This window comes from Lathamus discolor, chromosome 12 (assembly GCF_037157495.1).
Source record: "Lathamus discolor isolate bLatDis1 chromosome 12, bLatDis1.hap1, whole genome shotgun sequence".
Taxonomy (NCBI): domain Eukaryota; kingdom Metazoa; phylum Chordata; class Aves; order Psittaciformes; family Psittacidae; genus Lathamus; species Lathamus discolor.
The window spans coordinates 2,275,401-2,301,279 of NC_088895.1; the positions used below are offsets into that span (position 1 = coordinate 2,275,401).

General features: G+C 40.2%; 1 protein-coding gene across 2 annotated transcripts in view; it reads left to right on the top strand.

Moving 5' to 3' along the window:
- The window catches only part of MED13L (mediator complex subunit 13L), a 185,383-nt gene that overhangs the window by 119,209 nt on the left and 40,295 nt on the right, over window positions 1-25,879 (top strand). For both annotated transcript variants that reach the window (XM_065692177.1, XM_065692178.1), the window contains exons 5-10: window positions 14,138-14,283; window positions 15,587-15,781; window positions 16,143-16,334; window positions 20,519-20,681; window positions 21,501-21,605; window positions 24,436-25,164. In XM_065692177.1, the coding sequence (XP_065548249.1) occupies window positions 14,138-14,283; window positions 15,587-15,781; window positions 16,143-16,334; window positions 20,519-20,681; window positions 21,501-21,605; window positions 24,436-25,164 (1,530 nt within the window). The remainder of the gene's footprint in view (window positions 1-14,137; window positions 14,284-15,586; window positions 15,782-16,142; window positions 16,335-20,518; window positions 20,682-21,500; window positions 21,606-24,435; window positions 25,165-25,879) is intronic.

Consider the following 25,879-nt stretch of genomic DNA (forward strand, 5'->3'; position numbering starts at 1 on the left):
GAGGACTAAAGCGATATAAAGCCTGCAGAACAGAAGAGAGGAGCGAGCGGTGGGTAGATGAGGCCTAGAAACTAATGAAAGTAATTACCTGGGACCTGTAATTGTCATTGAAAAAAAAAATTGGTTGGGGAGCTGGAGCAGAAGAGAACAGAGTGAATATGGTTGACTGAGTTGGGGGTCTTCAATACTCTGTGTCCTGCTAATGCAGTTCTTTCTCTGTTACTCAATGTGGTTTGTGTGCCACCTGTTTCAAGTGCGTTCACTCTCCAGGGACATCAGATGGGAGCCAACATGCAGGAGTTAAATTATTTGGAGAGGATTCAGAGATTGAGTTAAATGTCCAGGGATTTATTGCTCTCTAAATTAGTTAAATTGTACTTTCCAAGTGCAAAGATCATAAACTAATGCATTTGTCGTGGCTTTAGTGTTTTCTATATGTTGCTTAGTATTGTTTTGAATGATAAAATGTATTCCGTTAATTGTGATCATACTGCATAATGGGCACATGTGAAAGAACTTCACGCAACTCCAAAGTGCCACAGCTGGTAGCGGCACAAATTTTAATCTATTTTGGTAGCTATTTACATATTTTTATAGTCTCTTTTACAAACAATCCAGCAAAGGAGAGCAAACTTCCTCCGAGATCATGCTGTAGAATTAATGAGGTTCATGTCTCTGAAAAGCATGGGTCCATTCTGTGTAATATAAGAGAAGTGTGATGGACATCAAATACTCCGTGCTTGGTACTTGAGCAAGATGTGCAGTACAAAGAAATGCAGAGAGATTTAGGTACTTTGCTTGTGATTTGGGCTTTTTTTTTTTCCATTTGGTTAAGGTATAGTTGAGGTTGGTTTGGGTTTTTTTCGTTCCAGGGACACAAAAAGGCATTCATTTTACAGTAGTGCTGTCCGCCTGCCAAACTGTGAGAGTTTAGCTCAAGTTCTAGGAGTATTAAAGCTCTCCATTAAGATCCATATCTCTTCATGTTCTGTAATTTAAATACTGGGTTATTACCATAGGTGTATAATCACATAAAGGTTTCAGAAGATTTGTGTTGGGGGAAGAATGAACATAGAGGTGAATCAAGTCTTCCAGCACTTGCAAATCCTGTTTCCAGCTGTCAGTTTCAGATTGATCCAAGATGTTCAGAAGTGCCTTAGACGGCCTGTTGTAAGAGCAAGGCTGCTGCTTCAGTAGCGAGCTCCCAGCGCTGAGGTTTATTTGCCAGAAAAACTAGAAATTGGCTCATACTGGCAGATGGGTTCATGGGTTTAATACCTGACAACTTTAGTTGTGTGAATCTAGAACGTAAAACTCATGATACAGTGCTGTTTACTTCTACTTTTCCCTTGAAATTCCCACGTTAAGGAGCTGTTTGAAACACAAATCAAAACTGCATTAATGGCTTTTAGATTTTTTGAGAATAATGTTCTTCCTCTTTTGTCTGTGTTGAAAGAACTAAGTTAACCACGTTTCCTTGCTGATGTACTTGCTTTGTGACTGAAACCGATAAATGTAATTTCATCTTCAGTGAACTTAATGACAACAAAATACGGGCTTATGTCCCTTCTTCCCATTCAGTTTGCCATATTTTTTTCCAAGCATACCCTTTCTGAATGGCCTTAATCTAATATAATGCTACTTTGGATAATAGCATCCAGCTTTCATGGGGGTGAGGGGAAGAAGGGTGCATTAACCTACATTAGCAGACAGCAAAAATAAGCGTGTGTTCTGAGGCCTTGCTAAGAGGAGGAGTGGCATTTGATATGCTGTAGGTTTATTTTTATAACTTCTATGTCAAAAGTATGCCATGTATTTGTGGTCTGGTATCTTAACTGTGGTGACAGAGCCTGCGTGCAAGTCTGGAGAGCATCTCTGTAACTGAGTGAACAAGTCATTTAAATGGAGATACTGCAAATTGAATGTAGTGTCTATTAACTTGTGAATTGCTATGGATTGATATTACCATGCCAGGGCTTGTTCCATTAGTCAAAAAGCAATGAGAAAGAAGACTGCACGCTTTTCAGGAAATCAGGTTCTATTACAATAAGAAACATTTGGTTTTTTCCTTTATGAAATCTCAGTTTTCATTATTTGTGAGGCCCATCTTTGGGATTTCTGTACAATGGTCTTATAAACTGTGAAGATTTTGGACAAAATAACTGTAAACCTGCACACAACCCCTTCATGTACAGAAACACATGATGCAAGCAGGACTGCTTAAGTGTCAGTGGCTTACTATCTACTTCATTCTAACCTCATTTCTCATTTCTCATTTCATATCTACTTCATTCTAACCTCATGCTGTTAGCAATCTGAGAATCATCTTCTGTTCACTTATTATTTCCCTTTGTATTTATACCTTCTAGTTAGAGTTGTTGCAGAGTTGTTGACAGCTGGTTTTGTCCTCATGTTTTCCAGTTGTTTAGGTATCTCCAGCCTTGTCTGAACAGTACTGGGGTGGAGGTTTGAACTCAGTGTTCCCAACTGAGGAAGTGTTGGTTCCTGAAAAACTCTGAGCTCCTGTTATTTGTACCAAGAGGGCTGCATGTGTTCTTAAAACAAATAATGTGGGGTTTGAGACTTTGCATCCACAGTTATACAGCAGCCCTGTAAAAACGCACGCAGTAATGCTGATCTGAGTTTTCAAGTTACAAGGGTAGTGACAGTAATAATTTCTAACAAGTTTCTGTTGAGATCAAAGCCATTTTAAGGCAAAACAGAAGATGAAACTTTTTAGCTTCCAGAGCTTCTTGTGACATAACCATCTAGGCAGAATTGAGGTGATTTTTGATGTTTTGTTTGTAAAAGAAATCAGGATCATAGAATAGTTTCGGCTGGAAGGGACCTTCAAAGATCATCTAGTCCAGCCCCGTGTGATAGCAGGGACATCTTCCACTAGATCAGATTGCTCAGAACCACATCCTATGTCAGTGTTAACAGATTTGTGTATTATCCCATGTGTATAGTCTTTTCAAAACTCTGCATATTTGAATCTAGTCCAGAGCAAAGATGTGGTGACAAACTTATTTTTGGCTTTGATTGAATCTCTGCCACAAGGATATAGGAAAGAATTGTCTTACACAATTACTACAGGGCTGAGATTGACTTGTGGATTTACTCCTAGAGTGATACTATGAAAATGAAGCTCCTACTGTAAATGTGGTTTGATCCTCTTACATGCCTCTGTGTTAAATACTGTTTGTTGAGAAGCTGTACATGATTGTATCACTAATTTGAGTTATCCCAATAGTGCAGTTAGGGTGTAATAGGGAAACTATAGAAACTTCATTTGCACTGTTCTTATTTTCATTATCCTGGCTTTACAGACTAACTTGTTCAATACATGCTAGTGCCTGTTGTGTGTCAAATGGCAAACCTCTCAACATTTCCCTTGCTCTTTTCCCCTTTTCCAGAGGGGCAGGAGGACTCTGCTTCCCTGGGGAAGAGCTCTGGCAGAGCATGGGTGGCATGGTGGGTTGGCAGAAGGGACGGTTCAGAAGTCCACTGATCACCAGCATGCAGCAGCTCCTAATTCTAGAGCAGCATGACACAAATAGTAATAAAAAGGATGAGGTTTTTTTGTCCCCTTTATGATTGCTGAAAGCGTCTTTACGGCAGTAATGGGAAGCCCCTTTTTCCAGAGCTTCAGCTATATGTGGGTCTGTGACCCACATTGTGCAAGCATGCCAGTTGATGATACTAATGCAGCTCACTTTGTGACATGAAGTAACTGATAGCTGTATCATCTGAGATAAAATTACCAAGGAAAGCTTAAATTAAGGAGAGCCAGGGTTTAAACTTTGCAGTACTGAGCTGTTAAGGAAAGGTCAGTTTATGCCTGAGGCTGAAAAAATGGAATAGTTGGTTGGCGAACCTCCATCAATGCCAGTCAGGCTTGTTCCAGAGTTTAGTTATTAATATTCAATAGGAATGTTTTCAGTCCTGATCTCTAGAGCACAACTGCTCATGACAGTTCTGAGGTGATTTTATGCCCGTATGGTATTTAATAAAATGTGAAGACTAACAGCACAGAAAGAGGGCTTTCTTTGGAGATACCAGACATAACTTAACATGTAACTTTTTCATGTGCCATGAATAAGTTACGTGTCACTTTGAGTATATAGGCTCATCTGGCTGCATTCCTTTTTTGAAGAGTATTAGATCTTGTATGGAAATTGCTTTTCCAAAGGAGTCCATTTCAAACAATGTGTGAAAGCACAGCACTTCAGACAAGGAGAGAGAGATGTCAGAAAGGTGATAACAGCAGGGATTTCACAAGCTTTATAGGCAATTCTTCCTGATGTTGGTATTTTGAGTATGCTAAAGCAAGAAAGATTGCATCCTTTCTGACAAGTTTCTAGTTAACTGTAATTCATTTTGTAGTTATTACCAGCAGGTGCTATTGGGTTTAGGATAAGTGATAGTACAGGTACAGATATGAGCAAGTCCCTGATTTCTGGTAAGGTTGTGTATCTGAAGAAGCTCATAATTTCAGTTAAAAATGTGTGTTCATTAACCTGAATGTACCTTTAATAACCTTAATTTTTTATCCTGTATTACAATAAAAATATGGTCACAATTCTTGTGTTTCCCAAACAGGGCAGGATCCAGTGTCTAATGACAAAGAATTTATATTCATAATGAACAGGACAAACTTCCAGAATAATTTTTTTTGTACTGACATATTAAATAAATCAAAATAGTTGTAGTTCTGCATCAGCACAATTCTGGAGTGTAACACAAATGTTAAAACCCATAAATGCATTCAGTAATCATTAGTGCCTCGAGCTGCACAGTGTGGTATAGTGCTGACTACACCACTTCCCATCTGCTGCTAAGGGCAGGCTGTTGTTGGTTGGGATTTAATTGCAGAAATTTTGTTTTCTGGGTGCCTGAGACCTGTTTTTAATTTTTTCTGGTATTGATTAGATGGAGTAAAAACTGGGGTTTATTGAAAACCTGTGATTTAGCACCAAATTTAGGTGGCTTCTGTCACTGAGGGAAACTGTTTCTCCGTTTATCTGCTCTTCTCTGCAGGCACTTTATTTTCTAACCTGAAGTATCTGAAATGTTCCTGAGTATTAGTAGGAAGATGAACACTCTTCACCCATTTATTAGTACTCTCTGGATTCCTGTCGTGTTGTCTGCAGGTGACAACACACTCTCTGTCACAGAAAGGCATCCTGTCCCATTTGAAGAGCAGGAATCATGTCAAGTTGTTTAGAGTGGATTGTGCTTCTAGCCCTGAAGTGTTAACTAAACCCGCCTGATTTTAACTGGTTAATGCTTGTTTTAGCAGATGGATTGACCAACGTTCTCGTGCTGTCGTATTTGGTATGAGGACAAACATCCAGAGGCATTTCACCCTTCCTTGTTACTCCGTGTTGTCTTTGGTGTGAATGGATATGAAGAGCGGAATTTGTCCCTGGATGTAATGAAAAGAAACACATTGTGTTGGTCATGGCAGCCTGCTGCCTAATTTCATTATTCAGGGATGTTGGGTCATTTTGACTAATTTCTTTTATAGCTATCAACAGTCTAGGAATTACTTCAGTTCATCCTAAAAACAATGAGAAGCAAATTTTGGATCAGAACAGCATATTTTGACAAGCCACATTCTGTACCCATGTGCAGCTATTAATAAATCAAGGAATTTCCATATTCAATATGCAGCGCTTCTTAAATATAGAAAAATAAGGGGTTTATTGTGAATATTTATGGGAGATTTTCACCTGTTATGATGTAGTATTTCATTGAGGCTCACAGGAATAAAACTGCTGCTTCAGTTTTACATGGAGGACAATCTCACAATGCCAGTGCACTGGAGGAGCTACTTACACATTTTAATCCATTAATAAAAAAACGAGCTGAATATTAACCACTGCTTTAATGTATTACACAAATATACTTATTTCCATATAGACGTAGTTTTCAGGGGAAGAATGAGATGACTTTTACAGTAGGACATGTTGCTCCCTGCAGAAGTCATCTGGCAAAAGCTCGGTGATCTTTCCTGAAGTGAAAACTTCTCCTAAGGTTAAGCACTGTCACAGTGTAATTTACTTACAATGTGTAAGCTCTGTTACGTTGTTCTGAGTGCAGTCCAGTCCATCTTTAAGGGCATTAAAAAACCGAACATGGAACTAACTTATTCTAAGAGATCACAAACAGCCGGTGCAGGAAGCTCAGAGCAGTTTGTACTGTGCTCATACTGAAGGTTATTACGTACGTTGTATGTGGACAAAAGGTACTTTTCTTCAGCAGAGACTTGAAGTGGCTGTTACACGTACAGAGGCTCCAATATAATTACTCCTCAAAATGTTAGCTAATGTGATGTGCAGCAGTTTCCCCTTGACTTCCTGGAGGTGTTCATATTGCTGTTAGCCCTGTCACGCTGCTGATTGATGTATCCATTTGAAGTCTAAACTCCAGCATCCCTCCAGGCTAGCAGGTCATCTTGTGCATACATTTGTACAGAGGGAAGAATAGAATGCTGGTAGAGATGGGATCAGGGAGAGAATCTCAATAGAGAGGCATATATTAGCCTTGGCAAGAGGTTGTGGTGGTGACAACTGAGGAAGTGTTGAGATAATAAGTCTGTAACACAGAAAGTGTTTAGATAATGTTATCTAAATGCTTGCTGCATTGTGAAACTGTTATCTTAGTACTTACTCCACCACTGGAAAACACTAAAGGTAATTAGTATTTAGCCCGAGTTGCTGTGAGCACATCTCATACATTTAAAAATCCCATCAGAATATGTGAGACAACATACTGAGTTATAAAACACAATCATTAAAAGGCCTGGGTACTTCTGTGAACTGGTGGTGTTTTCTCCCGTCTTTTTGTTTGGGTTGGGGGGGAGACAAGGGGGAGGGAGAAACAGAGACAGCAAAAGAAAGAGGAAAGGAATAATTGCCAGAGCAGTATGATTTAATCTGCAGCTTGTATTCTTCTTCTCTGCCACACACAAATGTGTGACTGTGGGCAGAAAGGGCTACAGAAACACAGCTTGTTTTCCCTGTGTATCCAGGTTTCTCCTGGTTATCAGTTTCCCTTATTCACGAGACAGCAGTGTGTCACGTGAGGAAAAGATGTTTGAAGTCCTGTGATACAGTGAAATGGTTTCAGCTGGGTCTTCGTGGTTTCAGCTGGGTTTTCCTTAGCCTTCAAAGGAGCTCCTGCGGAAGGGACTCTCTCCAGCTCTAACACATAGCACATGCTGGATGCAGCTGGGCAGCAGGTCTTAAGTGACCAGTGATTAAGCACCAAATAGGCTCTTGTCGTGGTTTAAACCCAGTCAGACACACAGTTTCTACTCCTCCCCCCTTTCTTCCCTTACCACCCCCCCCCCCCCACCCCCACCCCCCCACCCCGGACAGCTCTAAGTTGCTGTTTGATGTATTTGAGTATAGGCCTGCATCTGAGGCCATAGCAGAGAGGAAACAACTGTGTGAGATTCATGCCCAGTACAGAAATGTGGACAGCTTTGTGCTGGCTGTCATTTGTTGCAAGGCTCTTGTACCTAAAAAACTCTGGAATTGCCTCACTCCTGGAAATGCTTTACCTTTTTGGCTTAGCTGTGGTCTCTGCAGAAACTGTTACTCATTCATTATGCCACGTTTCTTGAATGTGTATTGTGAACTACTGAAGTTGAACTTCTGAATAACTCCCTTTCTTCAGCTTGGGCAACATTCAAATTCCATCTGGTAGGCAGAGAGTATATTATGGGTTACTTGCAAGCATGAGAAATGCCACATAAATGTTTTGTCTCTCAGACTGTGTCTATACCACTAAGTGGACCAGACGAGTCATGATGTCTAGAACTGGTGTGCTGTCATGCAGACTGCTTTATGTTGCATGCTCGCTACTTGGCTTTGAGCAGTGGCAGCTAGCACTCTTCCAAAGCAATGCCCAGGAGAGGTCCTGGGGATAGAACAGCCAAGGACTGCTTCCAGCTAATGCCTCCCTTTTTGGTATGGAGAGGTTTTACCATTAGATATTGGGAGGAAATTTTAGACATTGGGAAGAAGTTCTTCACTGTGAAGGTGCTGAGGCGCTGGCACCGGGTGCCCAGAGAAGCTGTGGCTGCCCCATCCCTGGCAGTGCTCAAGGCCAGGTTGGACACAGGGGCTTGGAGCAAGCTGCTCCAGTGGAAGGGGTCCCTGCCCATGTCACGGGTTGGAACTGGATGAGCTTTAAGGTACCTTCCAATAAAAACCATTGTGTGATTCTGTAATATGAACGTGGTATTTCTCCTGAGGACCAGAAGAATGTGTCCTGGTGTTTTTTATTTGCTGCTACTGATGAAGTTTCAGTTTCCAGGTCCTCTTCTGCTCTCTTGGTACATGTGAAGAAGCTTTTTCTGCTAGCACAACTGCCTGGCAGGTCCCTGTAGTTCCTAAATTGGACCATCTTATGCCCTAGAGAAAAGTAGTGGAGATCTGGGCACGAGGAGGGTGCAACATTTCTCTCATTTAAGGAAAATGGATAGGTCACTGTGTTGGAACAGAGGGTCTGACTTCTGTGAAATCAAAGCAGAAAGCTTTTCTTCTCTCCTCCCATTACATTGGGCCTTTGGTTGCTGGGGGAGCTTTTCAAATTCAGACTTCATTGAGAATGTTTATTTCCAGATTCTTGAAAAAGAGGCAGTTTTCATGCTGGGCTATGAATTTACTTTCACCTCTTCAAGAGGGTTATGAGCTGTAGGTGTGTCCAGGTGCTGCCATCTCCTGTCCAGACCACCACTGTGACCTGCTGAGAGCTGTCCTGGGGCTTTAGACAAATATAAAGGACATTATTATTCTCTCTTATTCTCATGTTCCAAATCTGTGCAGAGCCTTTTTATGCCCTCTCTGTTACAGTCTGTTAAGTGATCAGTGTCATTGGTATGACTGTTTTCCTAATGCGTGTCTTACTGCTGCCTCTTTCTGAGATCAGACTTGATAAAGCTGTTTCAGGGTAAGTGAGTTGAGGGCTTTCAGATCCCAACCCTAATTTTCAGGGGAATTAGAACAGCAATCCAATTTATTGGTCATAAAATAGAATTAATTGTACTCAGTCAGTGGCTTTATGGGCAATTTCTTTAAAGGAGAGATGCCAGCAGCCTGGTGGCAGGGCAAGGGATCTAAAGTTCCTTTATAGAGAAATAAGTATTTAAATAGGTATTTAAGCCATCCTTGAAATTGTTCTAAACCCAGGATGAATGTTACAAGTACAGGATTCTCAAGTTTTCACCAGTTTCTTCTATGTAACATTTAGTGTCAGTACTGTTTGCATTGCACTTTCTGGGTGTGTGAGTTGGTTGCAGTGTTTGGGATGAAACCCAGCTTAGAAACTGCACACTGCAGAGCAGCAATTGCTTCTCAGAGTATAAAAGTGCTTTTCAATGAGTGATTTAAAAGCAGTAAAATAAGAATGGGAAAATTCATATCATAAACTTGGTTTTGGACTATCCCTCTAATATAGAAAATAATATGTGATGCTCTTCCAGGTTATTCTGTGATTCTTTTTGGTGCCTTCTCCCCATCCCACAGTAATTGTTATTATAATTTTTAAATTACTGTTTTCCTGAAGTAGTTGATTTGCATATTTATTACCCAAAAGGAGGTATTTTGAAATCTCTTGCAAGGTACAGTTTTACTGCACCTTGACACCCGCACACATTTAGTTCATGCCTTCAAATCTCAGTTATAAATTGCATTATTTGTGTGGAAATCATCTCTTTAGCTTGAATGCAGGCTAGTGCGGCTTCCACTGGGTATTTGTATAAGGGTACTAACAAATGGAATAAATACATGGATCGGTCAGATGTTCTTCTTTCTCTGCCAATGTTGTGCAGTTTAAACATGGTCATGTTTTCATAATCCTCATCTGATTTTTATAGATAAGTAAATTTAATGTAATGTTATTTAAGACATTTATAGTAACTGAGGGATTGGTGTTCATAAAGGTTATGGGAGGTCCTAAACATTACATTGACAAGGTGTTCAGCTGCATTTTTAGGCATCTCAAATGTTATTTAAGGTGATGAAGGTCCCAGAGTAGTCATTTGAAAGACAGTTGTTGTCAGCAAGTGATCAGGTGCCAAACCGAAGGTTTGGTTAAGGTAAATACTCTTTATTTGAGGATTTTTCTGTTTTATGGGCAAAAAAAATACCTGCAATACTTAGGAGAAGGACACAGATCTTAGCTTTAGTTACAAAAGATTCTATGATATTGGCTATTTCTTTTCCTTATAAAACACAGGGATCTAAACACCAAGAACACATTTAAAATAAAATGAAGGGAAATAGCACAGAATATTTGTCACTGTGTATTTGAGGAGTGATTTTGTGGTTTTATTTGTTTCTATTAATAAAAGCTGTTTATGTAGTTAATTCTTTTAGTTTTAGCACAAAAGTCTCAGTGAATATAGTGGAAATATTTACGAACGTGCATGCTCAAGTGTTCTGCTGGTTCAAGAGTGTTCAGCATTTTCCAGACCTTGGCCTTAGCTGTAGTTGGAAATAGCATATGTTCTCTATGTATTTGATTCAGGAAGGTGACATCCATCAGTCACCTGTAATGGAAGGAAAGGGTTCTGAAAAGGTACCTGTATAAACAGACAAGAATGCCTGTGTAGTATAAATACAAGAGGTATAAAACAGGATGAAAGGAGAGTTATAAAATAAGATTAAAATAATATGTTTTACTTAAGTCTGTGTTCACATTTCCTGATGGAGAAGTGCTTGCAGCTGCCACTGTCTCTGGTGGCACTGTTTGTATGCTTGAAACAAAAACCAAGCAAAGGAAAAAAAATTAAAAGCCTCGAGCCCTAAATGATAGGTAACTAAATTAATCCATCTGTAGTGTATGTCATGCTAAGTTCATGGGTATGTGGCTGTGCATTTTCCCTTTGTAGAGCAGTGGAAGTAGTTTGGAAGCCATTTCACATGCCTCTCTGGTGATTTCTGAGAGTTTGATTTCAGAGAGATAAGAAAGAGTACAGCAATGGGGAAGTTTAACAACCTGGAGAGATAGTGGAGTGGCTACACAAAAGCGTGTCAGCTTCAGGGTTTGAACTAGGTTGAAATAAATTTAAATAAGATAATAAAAAGAACAGTCTGAAGATGGTGCATTTTAGAAACTCCAGCCTGATCTGAATTTTGTGTTTAGCTTTTCATGGGGCCATTGGTAGCACAAAGAGTCGTCGGTCTCTTAAGAAAACTGGATGCTGATAAAAACACTGCTGGAAGACTCTAGTGAGGACCTGAACAATTCCTGTATTTTGGAGCTTTACTTTGAAGTATGTAGGTCTTGCTGCAGAGTTAGAGCTAAGTGCCTATTAAAAGTAAAGCCTCAGTGCTCAGTCTGCTCCTGCAGGCTGACTGGCTTTAGCTCGGTGAGTTTTCTTCTACTTGAACTATACTGGGAGATCTGTCTCCCATTTAGAGCAAGAATGATTTCTGCAGCTTGGTATTTCAGGAATTGTGTGAAATGGACTAAAGACAGGAATGTCAGGAGGCGGGGATGTACATGCTGGAGTGGAATACATCACCCAGTGTGCTGATGCTATTTGCTTGAAATGAAACTTGTATTTGTTAGTAGAGTAAACATTTTACTGGGAATCTGCCAGAAGCCTATTGGGAATGCAGGAAGTCTCCAGGCCTTGATCTTGATTATTTTTGGTCTTGAAAGCTGAGCTCAGAGCAGTGGCTCTGGCACCAGAGGGAGTATAAAGGCTGCGTAGCTGTTTCTTCTCTTGGCTGGATGGAGGGCACACAGGAGAAGGCCTGGGGCAGGGCAGGGTTTGCTTGTTGTTGTACTGTGTGGACTTGGTACCTGTGCTCTGAAGCAAAGGAGTGATTGAGTGACTGACATCTTTCGGTTCTCTTTCCATAGCTGAGTGTGATTTACTTTGGATCCAGTGCTAGAAACGATCCCTCTCCCTAACAAAGTATTTATTGCTGGCCATGAGTAGTAATAGTCATTGCTATTACTCTTTAATCTGTCAATATTTGCAGGAAAGTAAAATGGACCAGTACTGTATTTGTATATCTTTTTGCCTGTAATTATTTGTGAATACATTTAGTTTTCCAAACTTAATGCTTAATTTTGGTGTTAGCTGATTCTCAGTCGATAAAGTCGGTGAAATGCATTCCATTCCCTGCAAAGCCAAATTCATCTTTCTCTTTTAAACCCTGATTTTGTCTGTTTCTTACTCTCACAGTGTTTATGGGTACTTGTGAACGTTGCATAAGATTGGGTGTGATTTGTTCATACCAGGCCACTTTGCAAGAGACTTGAATGAGACCTGGGTGGTTCCAAGTGGCTGGGTTTTGAGTCAGGTCAATAGAAGCAAGTGAGATGTTCGCAGTCAAACCCTTGCAGAAACCAGGAGGATTTCCGAATAACATCCTAAACCGAGGAGTTGCAAATGCCTACTTTACTAATAGCTTTGTTCCCTGCTTCAGAAAGGCTGACCTGCTGTGTGCTGAACCCTTTGGAGAGATTATCCCTGCTTGACTGTAGATCACATTTCTCATGCTTTTTTATTTATTAAGATCTTCTTTTATATTAAGGGCTGTCATCCTCTGTAAGGAAACTAATGGGGTTTGATGAAATAATTGGGCTTTGCCTTTTTTTTTTTTAATTTCTTTTATGTGCAGAAATCTGTTGTTCAATTTATTTAATTTTTAGATGAATTGCTTTGTTTTCCTTTGGGGCAAAACAGCTGCATAGACATAAATACCTGTGACATACTGATTTACCCATGGCAGACTGTGATCCAGTGTGTCCCATGTCCCTGTTGGCGTCATGGCACCAAGGAGGTTAGGTGATTACCTATCATATAAATATGCTTTTCTCTCCGTATTTTCCTCAGCTGACCATTGTGTTCAGTTTTTGTGGTAGCATTTGAGGCTCACAGAAGAGTAACTTGTAGTGCAGGACAAAAAGTTGTTCTACACAGTGTGTAGCATCAGTCAGAAATTCAGTGAGATTAAACCAGTTTCCTATTCTAGCCCACCAGTGCCTTTGTTCATAACTAGCTGACAGTAGTAGAGCAGCTGGTTGACTCCAATACCGAAGTGCAACTGTTACAGTTGCCTGTGTGTTCTCTTTTTGGTGAGGGTAGTTCAGAGCTGTCTTTACAATCCAGGTTACATTATGGGTGGCCTGCTGCCAAAGCCAACAGCTCTAAAACTATGCCCAGCTCTTGTATTGGACAGAAAAATTGCTGCAGAATTACCACTTCAGCTCTGTGGATTTTTAGTTGATTAAAATGATGATAAAAAGTTTGAATGTACTTTGTTTTCTTCTTTCTTGTGGCTTTGTGGCAAGGAATATTTAAGCAAATAGCTATGGTGGGAGGTCATTCTCTGGATAGAATGAAGTGGGAACATTTTAAATTCCATTCATTTCAAATTAGGTTTGATTGTCAGTGGCAAATCCATGGTTCAGTTTAGACCATTGTCAACTATTTGTAATATTCATGTGCTTTTGTTTTCTTAAATGGAGACTCTCATGAGATTTTAGAGAAAAATCTTTCCTATTCCTTTTTTATTTCTTTTCAGCTAGTACTCATTGAGAGTGAGTTTTGAAGAATTTCTCAAAAGCCCTATTTTTACTGCTTAAATCCTGGTTAAAATCCCATTTGTAATCATATTAATTGAAACAGGTACCTTAAGGGGGCCTACAGGAGACCTGGAGAGAGACTTTGGATAAGGGTCTGCAGGGACAGGACAAGGGCAAATGGCTTTAACCTGACAGAGGGGAGACTGAGAAGGCCAAGTCGGATGGGGCTTAGAGCAACCTGCTCTAGTGGAAGGTGTCCCTGCCTGTGACAGGGGCTTGGAACTGGATGAGCTTTAGGGTCCCTTCCAAGCTAGACCATTCCAGGATTCTATGATTCTGTTAAGTAGGAAAAACAAACCTTTGAGGTAGCTGCCAACATGGTCAAATGGCTGTCTAGTGGCTGGTCATTCTGTTGTATGTGGTTAGCAATCAGTCAGTGAACCTGTATGTAGTAGGCACAAGTGACAAAACAGAAGAGTATATGTATTTGGCCTCCAAGGCTGTGGAATCACTGTCTCCTATGAGTTCATTAACATGCTAATGAATGTCTTTCTCATTTGTCTTCCCCCTCTTCCAGTGAACATTTATCGTGTGCCTTCACATTCTTTCTCCATGGGGAAAGCAATGTGTGCACAAGCGTGGAGATCGCTCAGCACCAGCCAATCTACCTGATAAATGAAGAGCATATCCATATGGCCCAGTCCTCACCATCACCATTCCAAGGTAAGGGAGCTGGATTTGGAACTTCACGTGCTTAACCTCACTTATGCATGGCAGGGTCTTCACTCCTGGTGGTGTTGTCTTCAGAGGTAAATAATGTAAGATTTAAGTACCTCTTCAGACAGGTTAAATTCTGTTCAGGAAGTTGTGGACCTAAGGGAAGATGTTGTTAAGCTCTAGAGTCAGCCATATGGGAATGGGAATTTTCCAGAGCTTTCTATTCATTAACATTGTTTTTAAAGGTACTTGCATCTAATAAATAAACCAGAAATTATCACTTTTATTTAAAAAGACTTGCTGTTTAAGGGAGTGAGTCCACTTGTTTGACTTTGTTACATGGTGTCTAGGTCAGTGGGCTCAGATCTAGAACTTCAGTGCTACATGAATACAAATACAGAGCTTATCTAGTTCAGGAGTACTTTTCATTCAGAGATTGACAACTCTTCTGTTTTTAAAAGAGGCGTGTGTGTGAAACAATGAAAAACTCAAAAGTATCTGTGACTGTGTGGCAGTGTAAGAAATGAGGGGTTAACAGCCTATTAAATTCATAATGTAATCATGATGTGATTCTCTGTGTCAAAAAAACTTAAGAATATTTGAGTCATTGAGTTACACTGTCTTCAGTGCAGACTGAAATTAAAATTTCAAAGCAATTAAAGGAAGAAATCTTTATAAAATTAAGCATACACCCAGAGACTTATAAAATGAGCATTTATAGAGATGTCAATTTATAGAAGCTTTATTTAAAAACAGTTTGTTTCTAGATACAAGGTTTTGACAGAGGCTCAGACACTTAATTCATAGAAGGTTTGATTTCAGTGAGCTAAATTCATTGCTCTCTCAAATCAAATGTGACTAAAAGCAAAATTGAGTATGAATAGAAATACATGATGAGCAACGAGTCCTCCTGATTTGACATGACTGTAGTTGTCGGCGTATACTGTTGCCTCTCCTTAATGCTGAGAAGTCTCAAGCACCGTATGCTCCTGGTGAAAATCCTCCTGTTGAATGTCTGCCTCTGTTACTTCCACATATGGTCATCCCTTTGTTGTTTCAGTACGATTAGAGTAGTTCATTGTGGAAATTATTAATTTAAACTGCAGAAAGGTGTGGGTTTAGCTCTGTGAGGGTGGCTGTACCGGAACGTGGCTTTAAACTCACACCTGATTTTGCAGTAGCTTTCCCCTGAAGACAGATCCTTAAATAGGATGTGCATGGAACAGTGACTCAAGCTGGAGGGGTAGAGACTCAGTAATCCGTATTTTAAATAAACCTACTGGAGGGACTGTTGTTTCTTACTTTGCAGTGTTGGTGAGTCCTTATGGTTTAAATGGTACACTCACGGGCCAGTCGTACAAGATGTCAGACCCAGCAACTCGGAAGTTGATGGAAGAATGGCAGTATTTCTATCCTATGGTGCTGAAGAAAAAAGAAGGCATGAAAGAGGAAGAGGAGCTGGGATATGACAACGATTTCCCTGTGGCAGTTGAAGTCATTGTTGGTAAGTTTCAGTATTGTGCCTGAAGGGTTATTTTCTTCAAAATCTAATTAATCAGAAAGAGCCATTGTAATTTTCCTATATCCTATTGTAGCTCTCCTGACACTGGAACATCTGACTAGTTATCTTGCCTCAAGCTTCTGTACTCCCTGTATCCCACATGCTATTATTCACAGTATCAGGCTCCTTTTTTCAGCTCCGTACTGGTTACAGAGGGTTATATGTACATTAGTATGTGAAATTTCTTAGCTGTTTATATTTCAGGTAATAAGTTTTGTCTAACTGACACTGGAAATAGGTTGAAGTAGCTGGAGCTGCTGCACTACCAGGTGTATTTCAGATTTTATTTTCTTTTCCGTTGTAGGTGGTGTGAGGATGGTGTATCCTTCAGCCTTTGTTCTCATCTCCCAGAGTGACATTCCCATGTCACAGAATACTGCCAGTACTGGAGGCCATATAAATGTGGGACAGCAGGGGCTTGGAAGCGTGAAGGATCCTGCTAGTACCTGTGGGATGCCGCTTACTCCACCCACTTCTCCAGAGCAGGCTGTTATGGGTAAGCAAGTGAGGAGGCTGGAGTCAGTTTTGCATAGCTCATGATAAGTGAGGGTAAGTGTGAACAGTAGCAGATTAAAGAAAGGCAATGGAGAGGAAGTTAAGCGAGGACTTCTTCTGTAGGTCTGCTAAAAGAAAGCAAATGCTTTAAAAACCCTTGAAGAAGACACATCTTAAACAAAACTTTGTGAATTCAGTTAAACTCCTTTTTCTATAGATGCATTATTTTTGTGCAGTGGTGCCAATACCTGAGAGGCTGGATTCTGGCAGTGGTTTAAAAGGGTTAGTGTTGGTTTTCTTGCATTGGGATGGGAGGAGGGTGTTGATTCATTGTGGTTAGAGTACAGTGAACATATAGGAGTATGTTCTCTTTTGTAAAGAGCTAGAAATACAGCACTTAACTAAGAATTCTTGTTGGTATAAGAATTTGCAAATGTTAGGTGCTCTTTTTGCCCATCACGGTTGGTTTTTAATTAAGGGCCATTCAAAAGAAATGTGTAAGTCACTGGAACTGGTAAGAAGGAGCTGGGCTTCCCGAATGAGGCCTGCCACAGGCTTGCATCATACACAGATGGCAGTGATGCATGATATTTGCAAGTGAGCTGTATGTTTTGTCTGGATGGAGTATACCCCTTTCAAGATCCATGGTAGTTCTAATCTCATTGGATCCATGCTAGTTCTAATCTCAGAAGCCACCCAAATGCTTGCTCTGTGAGATACTAGATCCTTAATATCCTTTGTTGAAATGAATATGCATGTCCTGTTGCTGCTTAGACATTGCAGTAAGTATCTAAAACCTGTCATCACCTGGAACACAGACAAGACTTTGATTAGTTGCTGTCTGTGTGGTTATGCTGTAACAAATTCAGGACTGCAATTTCAAATGAGAATTAAGGAACAGAGGAGTGAAATGTTTGAGTGGAAACTTCTGAGATGAGAAGTAGTTTAAAAAAAAGGAAAAATATGTTGAAAAAAGAAATTATTTCCCCCACCCACCCCCAAAACTGTTTTAAGGGATTTTTACAACTTTTGTGTGTATATTGTCTGCTGAACTTGCTCTTTCCAGAGTTGCCCGTTGTTAATAGAATTACAAGACAGCTGAAGCTGGAAGGGACCTCTGGAGACTGTCTCACCCAAGGAGGGTCAGGTAGAGCAGGTTGCTCACACGTTGTCCAGTCAGGTTTTGAATGCCTCCAAGGACAGAGACTGCACAACCTCTCTGGGCAACCGGTGCCAACGGTTGACCACCTTCACAGGAAAAAGTTCTTTCTTAGGTTTAAATGGAATTTCCTGTATTTCATTTTATACTCATCACCTCTTGTCCTTTCACTGGATACCACTGGTTATATCTTCTCTGTTCTCCCTGACAAACATTTGTATACATTGATAAGATTCCTCCCCCATCTTTCTCATGCTCTCCTTGTAACCTTTATTGATAGTAATTTCTCAAATACTTGCACATTTTGTGCTTTGTAGATGCCTGTTAACTGACTGTGCCAGTTCACGGGAGATTCTCTGGCTTGTGTCACATGAGCAAAGTCATTAGAGACTACTCACCACTGGGCAACTTCTGATTACTCACATTAGAAACCATCCACCACTGGACAAACACCTTCTGCTTGAACCTGGACAGATGGGGATAAAGGATCCTTATTAGAGCCTCACTGAGGTCCAAGGAGCCAGCAAGCTGGCTTAGCCTTTATTAGATAGTTCTGTCACATTAAGAGAGTCAGTCTTACTTAGCAGTAATTACTGCTAATAATATAACATGTGAGATTTAAATTCACTTTGAATAGTGGGGTTTTTTTCCAGCCCAACTGATAGTTAAAATAAGCAAGAAGCTTTTCAGTAACTACCTGAAGCAAGATGATCAACTTGTAAATAGCAATCCCTGATGAAGTATTGATGCATATTGTAACGTGCTATTGTATTTTTAAATTCTTCAGATCCCTCTTAAACTTGTACAACATCACAAGGGGATTCTATTTTAGAATATTTATAAACTAATAATATCTAAACAATGTTCATATTGTTCAGTCTGGCAGGCACAGTTTGTGTTTGATCTCTGCCATTGTTTGAGGACAACATGAAATAGGATCAGAGGGGTGCCTCTTCAGCCAACAATGAAAGGATTCCTTTCTATTATCTCAGGCACCATTTTAAAAGGCCTTCAAAAGTTGGAGAAATGGAATGGGAAACCATGTCATGCAGTTCAGAATCAGTAAAGGGGATACATAAACTAGATCAGTCTGAGGCACATGAATGATACTCCAGTCCTGCCCTGTACTAGTAAAAATGTGGCTGTAGTACCATCACCAGTTCCGAACACATACGGATGTGGGCAAATTGGATGGAGTCCAGAAAAGTGCAGTGGGAATGATTATAGATGTTCCAAACAGGGCCTACAGAAAAGATGGGAAGAATTGAGGTTGTTTAGTCTAGAGGAAAGAAATTTGAAGGAGAAATGGTGGAATAGTCTTCAGAGACATATCAGGAGAAAAAGCATAATCTGTCTGCAGCCAACATGTAATGAACCAGAACTGGAGCAAAGCAAAACTAGGCTAAACATGAGGGGAAACTTGCTCTGAGGAAGGATAATGACACGTTAGAATAAACTGGTTGGAAGTTACAGCATGTCCATTAGCAGAGAGGTGGGTGGGTTCTTGAGGGTTTCCTAGGGGTTTGTTGTGGGGTGTGTGTGTTTTAAAGAAAGGTTAGTGAGATATGTTGATCCAGCTTTGAAGTAGGGGATGAGCTAGGTGATGATCCCTTCAGATCAACCATATTTTCTGTGATTGTGTCTCAAGTACACAACGAAACAAATTGCTGCTGAAAGTAGGGAATTATTAATGTGTAGAAAGAGACTGGATTGGGAAGTGACCTCTGGTGAGGGGCTGGTTGTGTCCTCCAGTTTATACCATTCCATGGCATAGCTGTTTGTGTGTGTTCCAGTATCCTGTCAGTGATTTTCATTTATAAAAATGAGTGTGTGAGTACAAAATGTTTTGGCCTGCTGTGAAGTTCTGTTTCACGTTATGCCATGTACTGCTGTACTGTATAGTATAAACAGATTGCAGAGTTTTGGGAAACAATAGTTAATGCACTCTAATGTAACTTGAAAGCTCTCCTAGCTCCTTGGTTATCCTTTCCTGCCTCCTAGCCTCCCTTTTCCATCACACCTTTTTTGTTCCCTGGCAGTTGTGACTCTCCTGCTGCTGATGCATGCCATGTATATATGTGTGTGTGTTGGAGTTGGGTTTGCTATATACCCACATTCCTCCCTCCCAAAGGAGACCAGATTTGCTAATTCTGAATTTGTGACCTGGGGTGGTTTTTTTTGATCAAGTTCATAATCTCAAGACTCAAAGACACAGGGTTGGGCAGCTTCTACGCAATTCTGAAAGTTGTATTTTGAAAGTCACCTAATCGAAATCAGCAGGATTACCCTGTTAGTGATGTATAGCACTGAATCCTTTCAGCCTTTCGTTCTTAAAGCTTCTTAAATTGCGACAAGCCGGAGGACAAAGTGTTCTGTACACTGATTTGACCTTGTTAAAATGCAGCATATCCTTCCTTACTGTTCCATCCACAGTGGTGTTGCTCAGCCATCAGGCCAAATGAACCTAAAGCTCCCTCTACTGTTGTAGTTTGAGTCTGTAAAGATGAGTCTTTGATTTCAGTTATTCTAAAACAAAACCACATTTCATAAAGAAAAAGAAACATCTGCTGGTGGCATTTCTGCAGCGCAGATGGAAAGAAATGAAGTGCAGAATGTAAATCAGAACTTTCAGGCTATTAACATGTTGAAGTAATATCTTCATTTGTTATCTCTTCAATAATCATACAGCATTACTGAGAACTTCTCATATTATGTTAATAGTATACACTAATGATCAACTGTTGCAGAACTTCTGTATTAGTATACATCTCAACTGTAAGATTTCACCAATGCATGTTTTGATTCTGGTATTTCAATTCAAGCATATTATAAAAAAATAGCATCACACTAATCCATTTTATTTCTTCAGTGAGGTTTTATCTTTACTATAAAGAACTGATTCTTGCTTTGAAATAGTTTACAGAAATTACTGGGTTTCTTAATATATAACAGGCAAAGTGTTTTTCAGGAAAAAATATCAAATGTGACTATTAAGCTGTAACATCAATGCTTTATTTATATTGCAGGAGAAAGTGGATGCTCTCAGAGCAGTATCAGCCATGCAGCTGTACAGGAGGGGACAGTCAGTGTGCACAGTCCAAAGAAATCAGGAAAGATTACTCCAAAATTTCACAATCACATGGTTCACCGTGTCTGGAAGGAGTGCATTCTCAACAGGTCACAGTCCAAGTAAGGCAGCAATCCTGATGGCTTGTTATTAACAAACACAGAATATATATAATTAACATCGTAACAGTTTTGCATTAGATAATGTTATTCCTCACGGAATTCTTTGGCCACTAATCAAAGCTAATGATGCAGAACAGATTATCAAAGAAAATTTGTTCCTGCATTCAGCTGAAAACTCCTGACACTTAACATTGTATTTGCAGTTGTGTGTCTTCATTATGACAGTCTTTGATGTCACAAATCTATCAAATGTGCCTTTAGCTAGCTGCTGTCAGATTTATTGATTGCAGTTTCTAGCTCTAATTGTTGTTACAAGACCGAAAGTTGGGTGACTGAAGGACAAGTAGGATGTATTTCATAGTTAGAACTTTAAGGGTAATAATAATTGTAAAGTGCATTACATACTGGGATAAAACTCCAGTTAACAAGGATATGGTGAATTCATGTTGTTAGTATCATAGGCCTTCATTACGGGAGATTCAAAGTGTATGAAAGCTCTATTTTTCACTCTTCTCATGTAATTTCCTCATTGGATATGTCAGAAGAATTTCCAGATGCAGTCTAAATTGCTTGCTCCTTGCTGCTTGTGCTTAGACTCCAGGCAGAGGTATCTGACATAGAGCTGGTACCATCCTCCCATAGAAATCAAACCGTGAGTTTTAAGGAGTAGTAAAGGGAACTACTGTTAAAGACAGAATTCTGTTTTAAAAGTGAAGTAGAAGGAAGTAATGTATTTAAGGAGAACAGATGCGCATTTATGCATATGCTTTTTTAAAATGTTAATAGTGATAACTACTAAAATAATTCTATCTTCTTCAGGAGGAATCAAATCACAACTGCAAATATGGAAGAGGAAGTTCCTAGCAGTGCTGTTTCGTGGGATTTTGTGGATCCAGTCCAAAGAGTCAGTTGTTCTTGTTCCAGGTGAGCTTTGAAGAAAGTAAACATTTATCATATTGGAAGAACCCTGTTTAATTCGACACAGGTACACTTACAAAAGGGAGTTATGTTTTAGCTGAGAGAAGAGGAAACTCTGATCAAAACTCTGATCATCACTCATGTTCAGGTGATCAATGCACATCTCGTATTATTGTCACTTGCAGTAGTTGAGTGGAAAAATGATTCTAGGCTAGGGAATGTGGGTAGAATCACTCAAACATTGCTTGTTCGTAATGAACTCATCCTTCAGGCTTTTCAGAGATGTGTGCTTTCAAGTTTGGAGTGGTAAGACTCACGATGAAGAGGGGCAGAAGCTGCCTAAGTTTCCAAGCATCCTGATTGAGGGATAGTGCTACTGTCTCTGGAAGAATAGGAAAAATAGGCCCAAGGATCGCTTTACTCCATGTCTGCCATGACTCATGACACCAAAGGCTACCCAAGAGAATGTAAAACCTTTGCAGCTTGGTCACTGTCACCTGATCAACAGCTTATTGCACAAACACTTCAAGAGTGTATTAAATTATCTGTCATGTTTGATGAACGCTTAAAGTTACAGTGTTCAGCCTGGAGACTGTGCTGTATCCAGAGTGAAAGTGTTACTCTCTTGCAGCTCTTTACGTTGTACATATGTTATTTATACATTAGATATCTGATTATATGTTGCTTGTATGGATACACTCAAGACTGTGGAACAGATAAATGTTTTCTAAAGGTGCCAAGTGTTTCCTATGGAAAACTGAGGTCAAGCTTTGCCTGGAAAGCATGGGGAACCAGTAGTGGACAATGGAAACCTGGTTCTATGGAGAGGTTCAGCTGCATTTGCAGTTTCACACAGTCTTTTTATACCTCCAGTGATAACTACATCCTGCTTGAGTTAGTAAATACAGCAACTGGGAAATTAAAACATTATCCATGAAATGAAAACAGTGCCTGATTTCAAACTGCAATATGAATTTTCTGTATAGCTGCAGAAACCAGGCAGCGACTGTGATACAGCTACAGTCATTATGGTGCCCATTCTGTGTATTGTATAGATGAGAGTATGAATGTCAAAATAAGATCATAAAAATCAGTCTTAAGGGGTTGTCTGGTACTCGGCACCAAATTCAATCTTCTGTATTTCCAGCTTTGTGTGTTGAAGAACAGAATGTCTAAAATAATTTCCTGCAGTCGGTTAAAATACAGTGAATGATGGAGAATTAAGTCAGTTAATGTTACAAGAACATGCTTAAGGCAAATCTGCAGTTACTAAGGCATTAGCTCCACATCATGGGTGATTGCAGCTAAAGACCATCTGCTGCAGCAGAGAATTGGCAACATGTCCTGATAACAGCACAGCCCACAAAGACAGCCAGGACAATGCTACACAACATGGTGGTTACAGGAAAATGATACAGCAAGTACAAGAAGTTGCATTTGTACCGTTTGACAGCCCCTGTATACTATAAAACTTGGATATTTTCGTATCAAAGTCATAAAAGCAGAATTGATTTTTTTCAGTCTAGTAGTCCACTTGTGATAATGTAGCTTTTCTGTGTGAGCAAAAGCACATTATATGGTTTGAAATGTGTTATTACTGTCCTAGGTATTGTAGTTTATAAACAATAATAGGGATGGAATGATTTCTTTTCAAATGGTGTTTCACTTCAAACAGGTGTAAATATTAAGCACAATCAAGTCATAGCTTAAAAAAGCTAAAGGTTGTTTAGACAACTAAACAAAAACCCCCAAGCAACAAAAAAGAGCAATAAAAATATGGAGGCTTAGATGTTCCTGTTGTCAAGTCCTTGGGGATTATAAAATCATAAATGGTTTGAGTGGGAAGGAATCCTTAAGCTTATCCAGTTCCAACCTCTGCCATAGGCAGGGACCCCTTCCACTGGAGCAGCTTGCTCCAAGCCCCTGTGTCCAACCTGGCCTTGAGCACTGCCAGGGATGGGGCAGCCACAGCTTCTCTGAGCACCCTGTGCCAGCGCCTCAGCACCCTCCCAGGGAAGAGCTTCTGCCTAAGAGCTCAGCTCAGTCTCCCTCTGGTAGGTTAAAGCCATTCCCCTTGGCCTGTCCCTAGAGACCCATCAGCCACATCATGAAACACAGCTTAGCAGAATCTGAAATACTGAATTTTAGTCCTGTGCTTCCCAGTCTCAAAGATACTGGGTGCAAATTAAAAAAAAAGCCCTATTAAAATACAAAGCCAGTAATAAGTTTGCATGTTAATGTTTTGGGTTTGTTTTGTTTGGTTTGTTTTGGTAGTTGCTTTCTTTTGGTTTGATTTGGGGATAAAGTTGCTCTTATGTTTCCTTACCTGATGTGGAGGAGGAAGCTGCCATGAAAGCGTCCTGCTATGCGCTGAGTGTGTGAACCTAACAAAACCAACTCTCATCTCTGTCTTTTGTAACAGATGCTCCAGAGTGTGCCAGAGTAGTGGGGTAGGTCCACAGCAGTCATTTTATCTGCAAGGCTGCTTTCCTTAGGGTAATAAAAGCAACAGGAGCTTGGATTGTTTTGTTGTATTACCTTCCATCGGAACAGTCCTAAGCTTTTATAAACAATAGATCTTTCTTTTGTAAGCTGTATTATGGAGGCTGTCTTTATCCATTTTATATTGCGCAGAGAAACTGCAGCTGAGTTGGCTTGACTGGCCTGGTCCAGATCCTGGGCCCGTTCCAGAATCTGCTAGAAGAACAGGAATAGACATAAGATTTCTCAGTGCTTTGGGTTCTGTTGTGGTGTTTTTGGTTTGGTTTGATATGTTTCCATTAGCTCAGGTAACTGTCTAAACTATGCAGTGACTTGTTTCTGTGTCTGCTTTCAGGCACAAGGTTTTCAAACAGCGTTGTGCTGCTGGCTCCAACCGTCCCCCAACGATAAATCAGCCAGGATTCAGCGTGGGAGCATCATCCTCCTCATCATTGCCACCTCCTGCCTCTTCGAAGCACAAAACAACAGAGAGACAGGAAAAAGGAGATAAACTGCAAAAAAGGCCTATGATGCCATTTCACCATCGGCCCTCTGTGACTGAAGAGCTATGCATGGAGCAGGACACATCAGGGCAGAAGCTGGGATTAGCAGGAATGGAGCCCTCTTTAGAAGTCCCTAATTCCAGAAAATACGAGAAGCCGCTATCTATACCTGCTAGAAATCCAAGCAAGCAAATGAATATGAATCCTATGGATTCACCCCATTCCCCTACTTCCCCTCTGCCTCCCACACTCAGCCCCCAGCCAAGAGGTCAGGAAGCAGAGAACCTGGACCCGCCTTCTGTACCTGTAAACCCAGCACTCTATGGCAGTGGGCTGGAGCTTCAGCCATTGCCCACCTTAGATGATAGGACAGTCCTCGTTGGCCAGAGGTTACCTCTGATGGCAGAGGTTAGTGAGACAGCATTATACTGTGGGATAATTCAGAACAATGAGTCAATAGATATGTGGAGGACCTACAGCGTCCCATCCAGTGATGATCCAGAGTTCAGGCCGCCAGATCTTCCATGTGAGAGATACGATGCCAAGATGGAAATCAACTCAGACAGCACTGCATTGAAGAGGTGAGAATGCCAGCTGATCTGAGGGTTTGCTTTACTACCTTTCCAAGCATGGCCAAACTTTGTTTTCAGTTGAAACTGAAACAAGTAGATAACGTTAAATGCTTAAATAGAAATACGTTATTACAGTGTGTCTTGCTTTTTTCATATCTGCCTTTCTGTTGGACATGATAAGAACTAATTGATCTTTTTGTAGCCTCTAACACAGTCATTTAAGCAAATGTAAGAGTTTTATTAAGCTTATGTCTTTTGGCCGTTTAAAAAAGAGCACCTGTGTTTAGTTATGCAGCCTTCCAGGTATATAAATGCTTGGTTTGAGGGAAATTCTGGTACTAGCACCGTAGAGGCACTTCAGTGTGGCTTGTCCAGTGATGTATGCTGATACTGCATATGGAATAATACTGCTTCTTGGGAAACCCACTGTGGGTATTTGAAACAGATGGAAGTTTTACTGTTAACTTCAGTCCCGGTAGGGTGGAAAACAAAAACCCCAATGGGCCCTCTGGTCTGTACACAAAAAAGGGCAAATTCTAATCTTTTATAAATGTTACATTAAAAAAAATACAGTGAACAGAGTTTTCCTCAGTGAAAAACATGAACTGCCTAAATTTGAAGGAATTTTAGCTGTCTCTTCATTGTTTTTGTAAAGATGGATTTTTTTTCATGCGAATTATTTATAACTTTAGCATGAGAATTTGAATTCATTTTACACTGGCCT